The sequence below is a fragment of the Coregonus clupeaformis genome, chromosome 34, assembly GCF_020615455.1.
Source record: "Coregonus clupeaformis isolate EN_2021a chromosome 34, ASM2061545v1, whole genome shotgun sequence".
In the NCBI taxonomy this organism is placed as follows: domain Eukaryota; kingdom Metazoa; phylum Chordata; class Actinopteri; order Salmoniformes; family Salmonidae; genus Coregonus; species Coregonus clupeaformis.
In genome coordinates, this window is record NC_059225.1 from 37101893 (window position 1) to 37121848 (window position 19956).

A 19956-nucleotide genomic window follows, 5' to 3' on the forward strand; every position below is an offset into this window, starting at 1 on the left:
TCAGAGTTCTAATCATTCTAAACGTGCAGTCGCCACTCTCACGTTTTCTGGTCTAACCATTTTAAGCCGTGCAGCCACATCTCCATGCTTTCTGGTCTAACCATTTTAAGCCATGTAGCCACATCTCCATGCTTCCTGGTCTAATTATTTTAAGCCATGTAGCCACAGCTCCACGCTTCCTGGTCTTTCTGGTCTAACCATTTTAAGCCATGTAGCCACATCTCCATGCTTCCTGGTTTAACCATTTTTAAGCCATGTAGCCACAGCTCCAGGCTTCCTGATCTAAAGGTTGATTTGTTTTTCAATGCTTTTTATGCCCTCTGGGTAAAAGGGGCGTTCCATCATGATGACACGATTTCTGATGTTACTCAGGGCGTGGCTAGTCACTATGCATAGTTTGTTTAAAAAACTATTATCACATTCCTATCTTCACAAAAGTATTCTCATACTTAATCATATATTTTATACAACATTTATCTGTCAGACATTTTCCAAGCTGATCTGGCACCTTTGATCCTCACCAAGGAGTGAGAGAGTCATGACAGTTCTCATGCAAAGCCAGAGTATCTTTAGTATTACTTAGCTGTCAAGACCAGTCTCCTATACAGTGCATTCGGAAAGTATTCAGACCCCTTCCTTTTTTCCACATTTTGTTACGTTACAGCCTTATTCTAAAATGGATTAAATAAAAATGTTCCTCATCAATTAACACACCATACCCCATAATGACAAAGCAAAAACAGGTTTTTAGACATTTATGCAAATGTATTACAAATAAAAAAATATTTACATTTACATAAGTATTCAGACCATTTACTCAGTACTTTGTTGAAGCACCTTTGGCAGCGATTACAGCCTCGAGTCTTCTTGGGTATGACGCTACAAGCTTGGCACACCTGTATTTGGGGAGTTTCTCCTATGTTCAATCGGGTTCAAGTCCGGGCTCTGGCTGGGCCACTCAAGGACATTCAGACTTGTCCCAAAGCCACTCCTGCATTGTCTTCAGTGTGTGCTTAGGGTCGTTTTCCTGTTAGAAGGTGAACCTTTGCCCCAGTCTGAGGTCCTGAGCGCTCTGGAGCAGGTTTTCATGAAGGATCTCTGTACTTTGCTTTGTTCATCTTTCCCTCGATCCTGACTAGTCTCCCAGTCCCTGCCGCTGAAAAACATCCCCACAACATGATGCTGCCACCACCATGCTTCACCGTAGGGATGGTGCCAGGCTTCCTCCAGACGTGACGCTTGGCATTCAGGCCAAAGAGTTCAATCTTGGTTTCATCTGACCATAAAATCTCTCATGGTCAGAGTCCTTTAGGTGCGTTTTGGCAAACTCCAAGCAGCCTGTCATGTGCCTTTTACTGAGGAGTGGTTTCAGTCTGGCCACTGCCATAAAGGCCTGATTGGTGGAGTGCTGCAGAGATGGTTGTCCTTCTGGAAGGCTCTCCCATCTTCACAGATGAACTCTGGAGCTCTGTCAATGTGACCATCGGGTTCTTGGTCACCTCCCTGACCAAGGCCTTTCTCCCCCAATTGCTCAGTTTTGCCGGGTGGCCAGCTCTAGGAAGAGTCTTGGTGTTCTTCCATTTAAGAATGATGGAGGCCACTGTGTTCTCCCCAGATCTGTGCCTCGACACAATCCTGTCTCTGAGCTCTACGGACAATTCCTTCAACCTCATGGCTTGGTGTTTGCTCTGTAATGCATTGTCAACTGTGGGACCGTATATAGACAGGTGTGTGCCTTTCCAAATCATGTCCAATCAATTGAATTTACCACAGGTGGACTCCAATCAAGTTGTAGAAACATCTCAAGGATGATCAATGGAAACACGATGCACCCAAGCTCAATTTCGAGTCTCATAGAAAAGCTTCTGAATACTTATGTAAATAAACCTCTAAAAACCTGTTTTCGCTTTGTCATTATTGGGTATTGTGTGTAGATTGATGAGGATTGTTATTTATTTAATCCATTTAAAAATAAGGCTGTAACGTAACAAAATGTGGAAAAAGTCAAGGGGTCTGAATACTTTCCGAATGCACTGTATGTTCTTGCCTATACGGTTCTTGCTTATATGCCAAATCCTAAACATAATCTAAATTCCCATCACTCCTTAGCCTTCACCTGACATCCACACACTAATCCAAGTTGTTAGGAGAAAGCCTCATACACACTTTAGACACGTTCCTCATCTCTCCATAGCTGTGAGAGAGAGAGAGAGAGAAAAAACATGATTTTGTCCTTCATTCATTCCCTGGCTTGTTGGTTTGTCATTTATGGAATTCAAAAGCATTTCTATAGAGGCAATAATCTGTTGTGGACGTCATTGGGAATAATAGAATAAAAGCCGAAATAGAGAGAACACCGTTGATAGTGAATGGTATGTGAATGAATGTGACTGTCTGAGAGCTTAACAAATATGTCCCACTGATTACTGGACCTACTTTAGCTATTAGAGGCAAGACATTTCTTTTTAGAATAACTGGGTTACTGCAGTGCAGGCCAAGACTGGAATTTTTTTAAGCAATATCCTTTTAGGAGTGTGGTTTCAAGGAAAAGCTTATTGTTTGTTAATGTAACAAATTACAGATGTATGATCTTCATTTGACCCTGTTGCAGGATAACTTGTAGTGGTTTAAAAAGGCTTCAGGATTTGTAATTTTTACTTGGAAATGTTAGACTTGATTTTCCCTTACGAAAAAATGTATAAACTCCCCAAAATGTCCATCAATTATAATCCACATAATATTTAACATTTCTTGTTGCTTCAGGATTATTTTCCTGCTTTAGCAAATAGGCTCAGATTCAGATCCTACATCCGTATCTGGTTTAGTTTGTTCAGGGATATCTAATCATTTTGATTCAGGATCAGATAATTGTCGCATAATCAAGATATCAATTGAGATATGCACTTCAAGTGGAACACAGATTCTAATCTCAGACTGTGGCCTAACAGATGGAAGAAGTTTTAATGTCACGTGCAAAAGTACAGTGAAATGCCTCTTGCAAGCTCTAAACCCAACAATGCAGTAATCAATATTAATGTAGTACTAAAAAGAAGATGATGTAGAACAAAAAACACACGAGAAATAAAAATATGAAATAAGAAGAACATGAGAAAGAAAGTAAGCTATACACTATACAGAGTTAGTTCCAATACCATATTTACCATGTGCAGGGATACTGGAGTGATAGAGGTAGATACAGTATGTATAGGGGTAAGGTGACTAGGCATCAGGATATATGATAAACAGAGTAGCAGCAGCGTATATGATGATTGGATGTGAGAGTGTGTGCGTGTGTGTGGTGTGTTGGAGTGTCAGTGTGCGTGACCGTGTAGAGTCCTCTAAGTGTGCATAGAGAAATACAAATCAAATATAAGGGTCAACTTAGATAGTCCGTGTAGCCATTTTGTTATCTATTTAGCATTCTTTTGGCTTGGGGATAGAAGCTGTTCATGAGCTTGTTGGTGTCAGACTAGATGCACCGGTACCGCTTGCCGTGCGGAAGCAGAGAGAACAGTCTATGGCTTGGGTGGCTGGAGTCTTTAACAATTTTCCGGGCCTTCCTTTCACGCTGCCTGATATAGAGGTCCTGGATGGCAGGGAGTTTGGCCCCAGTGATTGTAATATTCATATGTGTCACCATACTGAATTGTAATTGGATGCATCATACTGTGCAATGATTGGTTAAGACCACCCAGGTGGTGAGGTCATTCTAAGATGATCATGGCCAGAGACACATGGACATGCACGTTATAGCTAGTTAATAAAGAGCTATGTTTATAAATATCCTGTCGTCCTGCATTTTATTATTTTGTACAAAGCGTACAAAACAAGACATGGTGTCAGAGTAAAAGGACTAAAAGATGGATTTTGCTGGAGTTCCTTCACCTCGAATGGATTGGGGGTCTACAAATCTACCCGATGCATGGCGTAAGTTCAAACAGCATGTGGAGCTGATGTTCACGGGTCCTCTGAAGGAAAGAGGAGAAGAGGAAAAGTGCAGCTACCTGCTCCTCTGGATCGGTGAAAAAGGGAGAGACATTTACAACACATGGACACTTACCGAGGCTGAATCAAAGGTACTGAAAACATACTACGATCGTTTTGAAGCATATGTTTTGCCAAAGACCAATACAATTTTCGCTAGGTACAAATTCCATGAGAAAGTACAAGGCGCTAGTGAATCGTTTGAACAGATTGTCACTGAGCTGCGTCTGCTTGTGAAAGACTGTGATTATGCAAACAAGGATGAGATGGTCAGGGACCGTATTGTATTTGGAATACAATCACCGCGAGTGAGAGAGAAACTTTTGAATGTTGGATCAGAGTTAACGCTGGACAAAGCTATCGACATAGCCAGATCTCACGAGCTAGCACAGGTTCAGATGAAAACCATTTCAGGCGGCAGCATGAGCGCATCACGTGAACAAGCAGTGCACGCAGTCAGGCAGACATCAAAGCACACCTCCAGTGCCCAGAGAGCATGTTTCAGAACGGAGACAGACAGAACTCCAAAACAGAGCGACACAGACTCCAAACGCCCCAAAACATGTGGATATTGTGGATACAAAGTGCATGGCGAACAGGGAATTGCCCAGATAAAGGCAAACAGTGTACTAAATGTGGAAAATGGAATCACTTTGCAAAAGTGTGCAGAGTTTACCGTGGAAAAACAGTACATACAGTGAGTGAAGATGAAATGTCAATCAAAGAGTCAAATGCTGATGAACTGTTTATTGATTCAGTGACACAGAAAAGTCAGATATCAGAGACAGAGCAAGCCTTTGCTGACATTGAGATAGGAAGACAAGGCACAGAGCTAAAATTCAAACTAGACACTGGTGCACAAGTAAACATTATTCCTCTGAGTAAGTACAGAAGCTTGACATCTGAGTGTGAGCTACAGCCCACCACGCGCAGACTGACTGGTTATGGTGGTGAACAGCTCCCAGTAAAAGGCACATGCACTCTCAAATGCAAATACAAGGAAAGGGACATGATGTTGGACTTTTACGTTGTTGACACTCGAGCACCTGCAGTGCTAGGTCTTAAAGCATGTTTAGACATGGACCTTATCAAGCTAGTTTTATCAGTGACAGCACCAGTAGAGATAGAGAATGTCATGGAGGAGTTTGCTGATGTTTTTACAGGAATAGGACTATTCCCAGGAGAATGTACCATTCACCTTAACCCAGACGCAACCCCTGTGATCTACCCACCGAGAAAGATTCCACTTGCTCTCCGCGCCCGTCTGAAGAAAGAGTTGGAGAGCATGGAGCAATCTGACATCGTCACCAAGGTTACAGAACCGACGGATTGGGTCAACGCGTTAGTGGTGGTGGAGAAACCACGGACAGGCAAGCTCAGAGTATGTCTCGACCCAAGAGACTTGAACAAGGCTATCAAACGCCCCCATTACCCCTTACCGACGCTAGATGGCATCACACACAAGCTAGCGGGCGCACGCTACTTCAGTGTCATGGACGCCAGATCAGGCTACTGGGCTATCAAGCTCACAGAAGAGTCATCTAAGCTCACAACGTTCAACACACCGTTTGGGACGCTACAGGTTCCGTCGCCTGCCTTTTGGGATTATCTCAGCCCAAGACGAGTTTCAGCGAAAGATCGACGAGGTGTACGAAGGCCTCGACGGAGTCGTGGCAATTGTGGACGACATCCTTGTCTATGGTCGAACCAAAGAGGAACACGACAGAAACCTCAGCGCGATGCTGCAAAGGTCCCGCGAGAGAGGAGTCCGGCTCAACCCCGAGAAGAGCACAGTCGGGCGCTACAGAGGTCAGCTACTTCGGGCATCTTCTCACAGCGAATGGAATCAAGCCAGATCCGCAGAAGATCTCAGCCATAAAGGAAATGGAGCCACCAAAGAACCGCGCAGAGCTGGAAACAGTGCTTGGCATGGTCAACTACTTAGCCAAGTTCGCACCCAGCCTCTCCAATGCTAATGCACCCCTGCGTCAGCTGCTAAAGCAGTCCAGTGAGTTCCTCTGGGACAACCAACACGACATCGCTTTCCAGAAAGTGAAAGACTTGATCACGAGAGAACCAGGACCAATCCTTGCCTACTACGACCCCAACAAAGAGCTCAGACTCCAGGTGGACGCGTCAAAGTATGGACTAGGGGCAGTGCTACTGCAAGAAGGAAAACCCATCGGCTACGCTTCCAAATCTCTCACAGACTGTGAAATCAACTACGCTCAAATCGAAAAGGAGCTGTACGCCATTCTGTTCGGATGTAAGCGTTTCCATCAGTATGTCTATGGACGACAAGTCATTGTGGAATCAGACCACAAGCCCCTCGAGTCAATCATGAGGAAACCGTTAGCCGCAGCCCCGCCAAGGCTACAGAGAATGATCCTTCAACTACAAAAATACGACTTCACAATCACTCACCGTCCAGGCAAAGACATCCCTGTCGCAGACACACTCTCCAGGAAGTTTCTTACCTACAAGGACAGCAGCCTCAGTGAAGGCATGGACATGCAGGTGCACACTGTGTACAGCAACTTACCAGTTAGTGACACAAAACTGAAGGAGATCCGAGCAGAAACAGAAAAAGACACACAACTCACACAGCTGAGGAAAGTCATACAGTCAGGATGGCCTGAGGAGAGGAGAAAATGCCCTCAGAGCGTCTCAGAGTTCTGGAACCATCGTGACGAACTATCACAGATCAACGGAATCATTTTCAAAGGAGAGAAAATCATCATTCCTACCAGTCTCAGAGAAGAGATTTTGACAAAGATCCATGCTGGACACATGGGCATGGAAAAGTGCAAACAGAGAGCACGGGACATTTTGTTTTGGCCCGGAATGTGCAAACAAATAGAGGACATGGTTGGTAAATGCCCCACGTGTCTTGAACGACGCCCCTCGAACACCAAAGAGCCAATGTTACCTCACCGTATCCCAGACCGACCCTGGCAGGTCGTGGCAACCGATCTGTTCACGTGGAACAACGAGGACTACATTATAACAGTGGACTACTACAGCAGATACTTCGAACTCGACAAGCTTCACAGCACCACATCTGCAGCTGTGATACACAAGCTGAAAGCAGCCTTTGCCAGGCATGGCATTGTAGAGACTTTAATATCTGACAATGGGCCCTGTTACAAATCAAATGAGTTTGAATCCTTCACAAAAGCATGGGAGTTCACACACGTCACCACAAGCCCACATTACCCTCAAAGTAATGGCCTTGCTGAAAAATCTGTGCAGATCGCTAAATCACTCATGGACAAAGCAAAAGCAGACAAGAGAGACCCCTACCTCAGTCTCCTTGAATACCGCAACACTCCAGTTGACAACTTCAAATCACCAGCCCAGCTGTTGATGAGCCGCAGACTTCGCTCAATCCTCCCCAGCACCAACCAGCAGCTGCAACCTGAGGTCGTCAGCTACAAGGAAGTGCATGCAAAACGTGCACAGAGACAGCAACAGCAAAAGCGATACTACGACAGGTCAGCCAGACCACTGCCACCACTGAACGACGGAGAGTCAGTTAGAATCCAGGAGCATGGCTACTGGAAGCCAGCAGTCGTCATCCAACCAGCTGACACTGAACGTTCATATCACGTTCGCACCGCAGAAGGAGCGGTGTACCGCCGCAATCGTCGTCACCTACTGAACACAAAAGAACAACACACTGACGAGATGAACTGTTCCCCTGAAAGAGAACGGGATGGACTAAACACAGACACAACACAACATACACCATACTTACCTGCAACACCACAAGAACTGTTGACTGACACAGAAGCATGCTCAGCTTCATATCACACAAGGTCAGGAAGAGAGGTCAAGCCTAGAGCTGTCCTAGACCTGTGAAATGTCAAAGGGTGTAGGCGGATCGCTGCCCTAAAAGAGTTTCCAGACTGTAAACTTGTTATTGAAAGTTAACTTGAAATGCTTTGGTATTGTATTTGTTTGATATGTTGAGATGTCATTGCTACAGTGAAAAGCTGAGTTGCTGAGAACTATTTGTTCTAAAAATAACAATATGCTGAATCATTGTTTGTCTGTTATGTTGATGCAGTTGGTGCAGTTTAAATGGTTACTTACCTCGAGTTCAAACTACAGAGCATATATTCAAAAGAAACGCTTTATTGTTCCACATATTTTTTTCTTTTTTTTAAAAGAAGGGGGATGTAATATTCATATGTGTCACCATACTGAATTGTAATTGGATGCATCATACTGTGCAATGATTGGTTAAGACCACCCAGGTGGTGAGGTCATTCTAAGATGATCATGGCCAGAGACACATGGACATGCACGTTATAGCTAGTTAATAAAGAGCTACGTTTATAAATATCCTGTCGTCCTGCATTTTATTATTTTGTACAAAGCGTACAAAACAAGACAGTGATGTACTAGGCTGTCCGCACCACGCGATCGAGGGCGGTGCTGTTGCCATACCAAGCAGTGATTCAGCCAGTCAAGATGCTCTCAATGATGCAGCTGTATAACTATTTGAGGATTTGAGGTCCCATGCAAAACCTTCTCAACCTTAAGACTGTGCACGTTTGTATGGACCATTTTAAGTCCTTAGTAATTTGGACACCGAGGAACTTGAAGCTCTCTACCCGCTCTACTACAGCCCCGTCGATGTGGATGGGGGCGTGCTCGCCCCCCCATTTCCTGTAGTCCATGATCAGCTCCTTGGTCTTACTGACGTTGAGGAAGACGTTGTTATCCCGGCACCACACTACCAGGTCACTGACCTCCTCCATGTAGGCTGTCTCATCATCGCCGGTGATCATGTCTACCACCGTTGTGTTGTCAGCAAACTTGATAATGGTGTTGGAGTCGTGCGTGGCCACGCAGATGTGGGTGAAAAGGGATTACACAATGGGTTTAAGCACACACCCCTGTTGGACCCCCGTGTTGAGGGTCAGCATGGCGGAGGTGATTTTGCCTACCCTCACCACCTGGGGTCGGTCCGTCAGGAAGTCCAGGATCCAGTTGCAGAGGGAGGTGTTGAGTCCCAGGGTCCTAAGTGTCACGCCCTGGCTCTGGGGACTCTTAATTGTTGAGCCAGGGTGTGGATTTTCTATGTTTATTTTTCATTGGTTTTTGTTCTAGATCGTTTATATCTATGTTTGGCCAGGATGGTTCCCAATCAGAGACGGCTGTAGCTCGTTGTCTCTGATTGGGGCCCATACTTAGGCAACCTTTTGGCATGTTAGGTTGTGGGATCTTGTTCCGTTAAGGTTTTGTGTTAACCTAGGACTTCACGTTTCGTTTGCTGTTTTGTTTGTGTTAAGTACTGAATAAAGTATGTACGTTTATCACGCTGCGCCTTGGTCCGCTTCATCAGTCAACGATCGTGACAGAAGATCCCACCACCAGAGGACCAAGCAGCATGACAGAAGATCCCACCACCAGAGGACCAAGCAGCGTGCCCAGGAGGAGAAGAGGGCGATGGCTCAGGTGGGCAAATGGTGGTCATGGGAGGAGATATTCGCGGCCAGAGGGCCATGGGCAAAGGTGTATGCCCAGGCAGGAGAGGAGACTGTGGAGGCGCGCTACAGAGAGGAGCAGCGGCAACACAGAGGGTACCGGCCGAGGAGGAAGCCCGAGAGACAGCCCCAAGAAAATGTTGGGGGGGGCTAAAAGGGTGGTTGGCGGAGCCACGTACTGTGCCGCGATTGTTCCGGCACAGTCCTGTACGTCCTGTGCTAGCACTACGCACGTGTCGTGCTAAGGTGGGCATGCAGCCAGGACGGAGTGTGCCGGCTCAACGCTAGTGGCCTCCAGCACCCCTCCTCGGTCCCGGATATCCTGTGCCAGTGCCACGTGCTGTAGCGCCAGTACGAGTGCACAGCCCTGTACGTCCTGTGCTGATGCCTCACACAGATTGTGTGGAAATAGGCATTCAGCCAGGACGGGTTGTGTCAGCTCTCCGCTCCAGACCTCCAGTCCGCCTCCGCAGTCCGGCCCGTTCCGGCTCCCCGCACCAAGCCAATGGTGCGTGTTCCCAGTCCAGCCCGGCCTGTTCCTGCTCCCCGCACCAAGCCAGTGGTGCGTGTCGCCAGCCCGGTCCGGCCTGCTCCTGTCCCTCGCACCAAGCCAGTGGTGCGCGTCGCCAGCCCGGTCCGGCCTGCTCCTGTCCCTCGCACCAAGCCAGTGGTGTGCGTCGCCAGCCCGGTCCGGCCTGTTCCTGTCCCTCGCACAAAGCCAGTGGTGCGCGTCGTCAGCCCGGTCCGGCCCGTTCCTGCTCCCCGCACCAAGCCAGTGGTGCGCGTCGTCAGCCCGGTCCGGCCCGTTCCTGCTCCCTGCACCAAGCCAGTGGTGCGCGTCGTCAGTCCGGCACGGTCCGTGCCTGTTCCACCGGTGCCTGGTCCGGCACCGGTCAGCTGCTCCACTCCGGAGCCAGAGCAATCCGCTCCACCGGTGTCCAGTCAAGCTCCGGTCAGCGGGACCAGACCAGGGGCGCAACGGGGGGGTAGAGATAGAGTGGTGGTCACGCCCGGAGCCGTATCCGCCTCCGAGGCAGAATGCCCACCCGGCCCCTACCCTGTTGTGTTGGTGTGGCGCGGTCACAGTCCATGCCTTTGGGGGGGGGGGTACTGTCACACCCTGGCTCTGGGGACTCTTAACTGTTGAGCCAGGGTGTGGATTTTCTATGTTTAGTTTTCATTGGTTTTTGTTCTAGATCGTTTATATCTATGTTTGGCCAGGGTGGTTCCCAATCAGAGACGGCTGTAGCTCGTTGTCTCTGATTGGGGACCATACTTAGGCAGCCTTTTGGCATGTTAGGTTGTGGGATCTTGTTCCGTTAAGGTTTTGTGTTAACCTAGGACTTCACGTTTCGTTTGTTGTTTTGTTCGTGTTAAGTACTGAATAAAGTATGTATGTTTATCACGCTGCGCCTTGGTCCGCTTCATCAGTCAACGATCGTGACACTAAGCTTGGTGATGAGCTTGGAGAGGACAATGGTGTTGAACGCTGAGCTGTAGTCAATGAACAGCATACAGTGTCACATACAGTGTCTTCGGAAAGTATTCAGACGCCTTGAATCTTTCCACATTTTGTTACGTTACAGCCTTATTCTAAAATAGATTAAATATATAATTTTTCTCAGCAGACTACACACAATACCCCATAATGACAAAGTGAAAACAGGTTTTTTGAAATGTTTGCATATTATTAATAAAAATAAAAATAAATAATAATACCTTATTTACATAGGTATTCAGACCCTTTGCTATGAGACTCGAATTCAATTGAATGGACAAGATTTGTATAGGCACACACCTGTCTATATAAGGTCCAACCGTTGACATTGCGTGTCAGAGCAAAAACCAAAACATGAGATCGAAGGAATTGTCGGTAGAGCTCTGAGACAGGATTGTGTAGAGGCACAGATCTGGGGAAGGGTACCAAACAATTCTGCAGCATTGAAGGTCCCCAAGAACACAGTGGACTCCATCATTCTTAAATGGAAGAAGTTTGGAACCACCTTCCTAGAGCTGGCCGCCCGGCCAAACTGAGCAATTGGGGGAGAAGGACCCTGGTCAGGGAGGTGACCAAGAACCCGATGGTCAGTCTGACAGAACTCTAGAGTTTCTCTGTGGAGATGGGAGAACCTTCCGGATGGACAACCATCTCTGCAACACTCCACCAATTAGGCCTTTATGGTAGAGTGGCAAGACAGAAGCCACTCCTCAGTAAAAGGCACCTGACAGCCCGCTTGGAGTTTGCCAAAAGGCACCTAAAGACTCTTAGACCATGAGAAACCAAGATTGAACTCTTTGGCCTGAATGCCAAGCGTCAAGTCTGGAGGAAACCTGGCACCATACCTATGGTGAAGCATGGTGGTGGCAGCATAATTCTTTGGAGAAGTTTTTCGGCGGCAGGGACTGGGAGACTAGTCAGGATCGAAGCAAAGATGAACGGAGCAGTACAGAGATCCTTGATGAAAACCTGCTCCAGAGCGCTCAGGACCTCAGACTGGGGCGACGGTTCACATTCCAACAGGACAACGACCCTAAGCCCACAGCCAAGACAACGCAGGAGTGGCTTCGGGACAAGTCTCTGAATGTCCTTGAGTGGCCAAGCCAGAGCCCGGACTTGAACCCGATCGAACATCTCTGGAAAGACCTGAAAATAGCTGTGCAGCAACGCTCCCCATCCAACCTGACAGAGCTTGAGAGGATCTGCAGAAAATAATTGGAGAAACTCCCCAAATACAGGTGTGCCAAGCTTGTAGTCATACCCAAGAAGACTTGATGCTGTAATCGCTGCCAAAGGCTCTTCAACAAAGTACTGAGTGGTCTGAAAACTTACAGTACCAGTCAAAAGTTGACACACCTACTCATTCCAGTGTTTTTCTTTATTTTTACTATTTTCTACATTGTATAATAATAGTTAAGACATCAAAACCATGAAATAACACACATGGAATCATTTAGCAACCATAAGTGTTAAACAAATCAAAATATATTTTATATTTGAGATTCTTCAAAGTAGCCCCCCTTTGCCTTGATGACAGCTTTGCACACTCTTGGCATTCTCTCAACCAGCTTCACCTGTAATACTTTTCCAACAGTATTGAAGGAGTTCCCACATATGCTGAGCCCTTGTTGGCTGCTTTTCCTTCACTCTGCTGTCCAACTCATCCCAAACCATCTCAATTGGGTTGAGGTCGGGTGATTGTGGAGGCCAGGTCATCTGATGCAGCACTCCATCACTCTCCTTGTTGGTCAAATAGCCCTTACACAGCCTGGAGGTTGGTTGGGTTATTGTCCTGTTGAAAAACAAATGCTAGTCCCACTAAGCGCAAACCAGATGGGATGGCGTATCGCTGCAGAATGCTGTGGTAGCCATGCTGGTTAAGTGTGCCTTGAATTCTAAATAAATCACAGACAGTGTCACCAGCAAAGCACCCCCACACCATAACACCTCCTCCTCCATGCTTCACGGTGGGAACCACACATGCAGAGATCATCCGTTCACCTACTCTGCGTCTCACAAAGACACGGCGGTTGGAACCAAAAATCTCAAATTTGGACTCCAGACCAAACTACACATTTCCACCGGTCTAATGTCCATTGCTCATGTTTCTTGGCCAAAGCAGGTCTCTTCTTATTATTGGTGTTTTTTAGTAGTGGTTTCTTTGCAGCAATTCGACCATGAAGGCCTGACTCACGCAGTCTCCTCTGAACAGTTGATGTTGAGATGTGTCTTTTAGTTGAACTCTGTGAAGCTTTCATTTGGGCTGCAATTTCTGAGGCTGGTAACTCTAATGAACTTATCCTCTACAGCAGAGGTAACTCTGGGTCTTCCTTTCCTGTGGCGGTCCTCATGAGAGCCAGTTTCATCATAGCGCTTGATGGTTTTTGCGACTGCACTTGAAGAAATTTAAAGTAATGATGGACTGTAATTTCTCTTTGCTTATTTGAGCTGTTCTTGCCATAATATGGACTTGGTCTTTCACCAAATAGGGCTATCTTCTGTATACCACCCCTACCTTGTCACAACACAGCTGATTGGCTCAAACACATTAAGAAGGAATGAAATTCCACAAATTAACTTTGAACAAGGCATTCCCGTTAATTGAAATGCATTTCAGGTGACTACCTCATGAAGCTTGTTGAGAGAATGCCAAGAGTGTGCAATGCTGTCATCAAGGCAAAGGGGGGCTACTTTGAAAAATCTCAAATATATTTTGATTTGTTTAACACTTTTTTGGTTACTACATGATTCCATATGTAGAAAATAGTAAAAATAAAACCCTGGAATGAGTAGGTGTGTCCAAACTTTTGACTGGTACGGGCTTACCTGTATATAGCTGACAGCGGCCGTTTGGAGCCTGGCTTTGGCCGGTACGGTTTGTGATCCCCTGCCATGTTAATGTCTGGAAAAAAAACATACAAATAAAAGTCCTTAGTAATCTTTTTTTCTTTTTCAGCACTTTTTCCCCCCTCCCCAAGACATTCAAGCACCTAAAGTAACAGCAACTCATGTCAGTACCAATCCTGTCTCAGAAAAGCCGTTCCAGCATCTAATCCAAATTAACACTTCAGTGCAGTGTAACTTATTTTTTAAAGTCTGGATTTTGAAGAACCCTTTTTGGTAAAGGGATGCAAAATCCTTCAACCAACCAGAGACTTATCCAAACTCATGGTGATTAAAGCTAAAATAGTACCCAAGGGCACTGAAAAAGCGTCAGACAGCATTATTCAGTGTATAAAATATTTATTTAACATGTGGTCTACAATGGGGACTGATGTGATGTAATATCAAGGTTTGTCATCTTAAGTCCTGTGGAGATTCAAATTCCTCTATTTTAAATATTTGCATGTACCTTACTTTTTCAATTAGTATAGTAGTGTACTGTACTGTACAGTGCCTTCGGAAAGTATTCTGACCCCTTGACTTTTTCCACATTTTGTTAGGTTACAGCCTTATTCTAAAATTGATTAAAATGTTTTTTTCCCCCTCATCAATCTACTTACAATACCCCATAATGACAAAGCAAAAACAGGATTTTAGATATTTTTGCTAATTTATTACAATAAAACAAATGAAATATCACATTTACATAAGTATTCAGACATTTTACTCTTGGCAACTGTATTTGGGGAGTTTCTCCCATTCTTCTCTGCAGATCCTCTCAACCTCTGTCAGGTTGGATGGGGAGCATTGCTGCACAGCTATTTTCAGGTCTCGATCGGGTTTCAGCTGTTTGATCGGGTCCAAGTCCGGGCACTGGCTGGGCCACTCAAGGACATTCAGAGACTTGTCTCAAAGCCACTCTTGCGTTGTTTTGGCTGTGTGCTATGGGTCGTTGTCCTGTTGGAAGGTGAACCTTCGCCCCAATCTGAGGTCCTGAGCGGTCTGGAGCAGGTTTTCGTCAACGATCTCTCTGTACTTTGCTCCGTTCATTTTTCCCTTGATCCTGACTAGTCTACCCGTCCCTGCCGCTGAAAAACATCCCCATATCATGATGCTGCCACCACCATGCTTCACCGTAGGGATGGTGCCAGGTTTCTTCTAGAAGTGACGCTTGGCATTCAGGCCAAAGAGTTCAATCTTGGTTTCATCAGAACAGAGAATCTTGTTTCTCATGGTCTGAGAGTCTTTAGGTGCCTTTTGGCAAACTCCAAGCGGGCTGTCATGTGCCTTTTACTGAGGAGTGGCTTCCGTCTGGCCACTCTACCATAAAAGGCCTGATTGGTTGAGTGCTGCAGAGATGGTTGTCCTTCTAGAAGGTTCTCCCATCTCCACAGAGGAACTCTAGTGCTCTGTCAGACTGACCATCGGGTTCTTGTTCACCTCCCTGACCAAGGCCCTTCTCCCCCGATTGCTCAGTTTGGCCCGGGCGGCCAGCTCTAGGAAGACTCTTGGTGGTTCCAAACTTCTACCATTTAAGAATGATGGAGGCCACTGTGTTCTAGGGGATCTTCAATGCTGCAGAAATGTTTTGGTACCTTTCCCTAGATCTGTGCCTCGACACAATCCTGTATCACCTTGATGAAAACCTGCTCCAGACTGCTCAGGACCTCAGACTGGGGCGAAGGTTCACCTTCCAACAGGACAACGACCCATAGCACACAGCCAAAACAACGCAGGAGTGGCTTCGGGACAATACTGTAACCGCGATTGATAAAAGACAGTACTCTGCAGCTGTCTTCATCGACCTGGCCAAGGCTTTCGACTCTGTCAATCACCGCATTCTTATTGGCAGACTAAATAGCCTTGGTTTCTCAAATGACTGCCTTGCCTGGTTCACCAACTACTTCTCAGATAGAGTTCAATGTGTCAAATCGGAGGGCCTGTTGTCTGGACCTCTGGCAGTCCCTATGGGGGTGCCACAGGGTTCAATTCTCGGGCCGACTCTATTCTCTGTGTATATCAATGATGTCGCGCTTGCAGCTGGTGACTCTCAGTTCCACCTCTACGCAGATGACACCATTTTGTATACATCTGGCCCTTCATTGGACACTGTGTTAACAAACCTCCAAACGAGCTTCAATGCCATACAGCACTCCTTCTGTAGCTTCCAACTGCAACTGAATATGTGGACAACTACAAATACCTAGGTGTCTGGTTAGACCGTAAACTCTCCTTCCAGACTCACATTAAGCATCTCCAATCCAAAGTTAAATCTAGAATCGGCTTCCTATTTCGCAACAAAGCCTCCTTCACTCATGCTGCCCAACATGCCCTCGTAAAACTGACTATCCTACCGATCCTTGACTTCGGCGATGTCATTTACAAAATAGCCTCCAACACTCTACTCAGCAAATTGGATGTAGTCTATCACAGTGCCATCCGTTTTGTCACCAAAGCACTATATACTACCCACCATTGTGACCTGTACGCTCTCGTTGGCTGGCCCTCACTACATATTCATCGCCAAACCCACTGGCTCCACGTCATCTATAAATCACTGCTAGGCAAATCCCCGTCTTATCTTAGCTCATTGGTCACCATAGCAACACCCACCCGTAGTATGCGCTCCAGCAGGTATATCTCACTGGTCATCCCCAAAGCCAACACCTCCTTTGGCTGCCATTCCTTCCAGTTCTCTGCTGCTAATGACTGGAACGAACTGCAAAAATCTCTGAAGCTGGAGACTCTTATCTCCCTCACTAACTTTAAGCATCAGTTGTCAGAGCAGCTTACCAATCACTGCACCTGTACACAGCCCATCAGTAATTAGCCCACCCAACTACCTCATCCCCATATTGTTATATATTTTTCTCATTTGCACCCCAGTATCTCTATTTGCACATCATCTTTTGCACATCTATCATTCCAGTGTTAATACTAAATTGTAATTATTTTGCACTATGGCCTATTTATTGCCATACCTCCATAACTTAGTACATTTGCACACACTGTATATAGATTTTATATTGTGTTATTGACTGTACGTTTTGTTTATTCCATAAGTAACTCTGTGTTGTTGTTGTTTTTATCGCACTGCTTTGCTTTATCTTGGCCAGGTCGCAGTTGTAAATGAGAACTTGTTCTCAACTGGCTTACCTGGTTAAATAAAGGTGAAAAAAAAAATATATATAATTGTACCTTTCCCCACATCTGTTCCTCGACACAATCCTGTCTCGGAGCTCTACTGACAATTCCTTCGACCTCACCCCATGGTTTTTGCTCTGACATGCACTGTCAACTGTGGGACCTTATATAGACAGGTGTGTGCCTTTCCAAATCAAGTCAAATCAATTGAATTTACCACAGGTGGACACCAATCAAGTTGTAGAAAAATCTCAAGGATGATCAATGGAAACAGGATGCGCCTGAGCTCAATTTCGAGTCTCATAGCAAAGGGTCTGAATAATCATGTAAATAAGGTATTTCTGTTTATACTTTCTGAAGGTGATATATTTCAGATATTGGGCTGCCTCTACCCATGTACTGTAGATACACTATATATACAAATTAGTGGATTCGGCTTTTTCAGCCACAGCCGTTGCTGACAGGTGTATAAAATCGAGCACACTCCATAGACAAACATTGGCACTAGAATGGCCTTACTGAAGAGCTCAGTGACTTTCAACGTGGCACCGTCATAGGATGGCACCTGTCCAACACGTCAAATTTCTGCCCTGCTAGAGCTTCCCCGGTCAACTGTAAGTGCTTTTATTGTGAAGTGAAAACGTCTAAGAGCAACAACGGCTCAGCCACGAAGTGGTTGGCCACAAAAGCTCACAGAACGGGACCGCCGAGTGTTGAAGCCAGTAGCGCGTAAAAATTGTCTGTCCTCGGTTGCAACACTCACTACCAATGGCCGAGCAGCCACACACAAGCCTAAGATCACCATGCTCAATGACAAGAGTTCGCTGGAGTGGTGTAAAGCTTGCCACCATTGGACTCTGGAGCAGTGGAAACGCGTTCTCTGGAGTGATGAATCACGCTTCACCATCTGGCAGTCCGACAGACTAATCTGGGCTTGGCAGATGCCAGGAGAACGCTACCTGCCCAAATGCATAGTGCCAACTATAATGTTTGGTGGAGGAGGAATAATGGTCTGTGAAGGTAAATCTTAACGCTACAGCATACAATGACATTCTAGGCAATTCTGTGCTTCCAACTTTGTTGCAACAGTTTGGGGAAGGGCCTTTCCTGTTTCAGCATGACAATTCCCCCATGCACAAAGAGAGGTCCATACAGAAATGGTTTGTCGAGATCAGTGTGGAAGAACTTCACTTCTGCACAGAGCCCTGACCTCAACCCTATCGAACACCTTTGGGATGAATTGGACGCAGACTGTGAGCCAGGCCTAATCGCCCAAAAATCAGTGCCCGACCTCACTAAGGGTCTTGTGGCTGAATGGAAGCAAGTCCCCACAGCAATGTTCCAACATCTAGTGGAAAGCCTTCCCAGAAGAGTGGAGGCTGTTATAGCTACAAAGGGGGGACGAACTCCATATTAATGCCCATGATTTTGGAATGAGATATTCGACGAGCAGGTGTCCACAGACTTTTGGTTATGTAATGTAACATGCACACGGAGAAAATTACCCCGGCAATACAAAATACTGAGCTCAACCGAGCTACTAATCCTCACAATAAACAATCACCCACAAGGAGAAGGAGGCAGAGGGAACACTTAAACACGTACTAATGAGGGGAATATGAACCAGGTGTGTGTAATTGACAAGACAAGACAAATGGAATGATGAGATATGGAGCGGCAGTTGCTAGAAGGCCGGTGACGACGAACGCCGAAGCCTGCCCGAACAAGGAGGGGAGGCAGCTTCGGAGGAAGTCGTGACAATATTCATTTGAGTCTACAGCATCTGATCAAATCAAATCAAATTGTATTGGTCACATGCGCCGAATACAACAGGTGCAGACATTACAGTGAAATGCTTACTTGCAGCCCTTAACCAACAGTGCAATAAAACAACAACAAAAAAAGTGTTGAGAAAAAAAGAGCAGAAGTAAAATTAAATAACAGTAGGGAGGCTATATATACACAGGGGGGTACCGGTGCAGAGTCAATGTGCGGGGGCACTGGCTAGTTGAGATAGTTGAAGTAATATGTACATGTGGGTAGAGTTAAAGTGACTATGCATAAATAATTAACAGAGTAGCAGCAGCATAAAAAGGATGGGGTGGGGGGGCAGTGCAAATAGTCTGGGTAGCCATGATTAGCTGTTCAGGAGTCTTATGGCTTGGGGGTAGAAGCTGTTGAGAAGTCTTTTGGACCTAGACTTGGCACTCCGGTACCGCTTGCCGTGCGGTAGCAGGGAGAACAGTCTATGACTAGGGTGGCTGGAGTCTTTGACAATTTTGAGGGCCTTCCTCTGACACCGCCTGGTATAGAGGTCCTGGATGGCAGGAAGCTTGGCCCCAGTCATGTACTGGGCCGTACGCACTACCCTCTGTAGTGCCTTGCGGTCGGAGGCCAAGCAGTTGCCATACCAGGCGGTGATGCAACCAGTCAGGATGCTCTCGATGGTGCAGCTGTATAATTTTTTGAGGATCTGAGGACCCATGCCAAATCTTTTCAGTCTCCTGAGGGGGAATAGGCTTTGTCGTGCCCTCTTCACGACTGTCTTCGTGTGTTTGGACCATGATAGTTCGTTGGTGATGTGGACACCAAGGAACTTGAAGCTCTCAACCTGTTCCACTACAGCCCCGTCGATGAGAATGGGGGCGTGCTCAGTCCTCTTTTTTTTCCTGTAGTCCACAATCATCTCCTTTGTCTTGGTCACGTTGAGGGAGAGGTTGTTGTCCTGGCACCACACGGCCGGGTCTCTGACCTCCTCCCTATAGGCTGTCTCATCATTGTCGGTGATCAGGCCTACCACTGTTGTGTCGTCTGCAAACTTAATGATGATGCTCAGCTAGAGTGAAATCCCCAGGTTCAACATTAAGATACACTTCAATGGAGCACATAACTCAATACATCAATGCTATGTACCTACAGATGCAGTCAAATATATTGGCACCCTTGCACAAT

At 46.2% G+C, this 19956-nt stretch overlaps 1 protein-coding gene across 2 annotated transcripts in view; it reads right to left on the reverse strand.

The window, feature by feature from the left end:
* The window catches only part of LOC121549588 (RNA-binding Raly-like protein), a 76490-nt gene that overhangs the window by 32056 nt on the left and 24478 nt on the right, over positions 1 to 19956 (reverse strand). For both annotated transcript variants that reach the window (XM_041861373.1, XM_041861372.1), the window contains exon 2: positions 13804 to 13879. In XM_041861373.1, coding sequence (XP_041717307.1) covers positions 13804 to 13879 — 76 coding nt within the window. The remainder of the gene's footprint in view (positions 1 to 13803; positions 13880 to 19956) is intronic.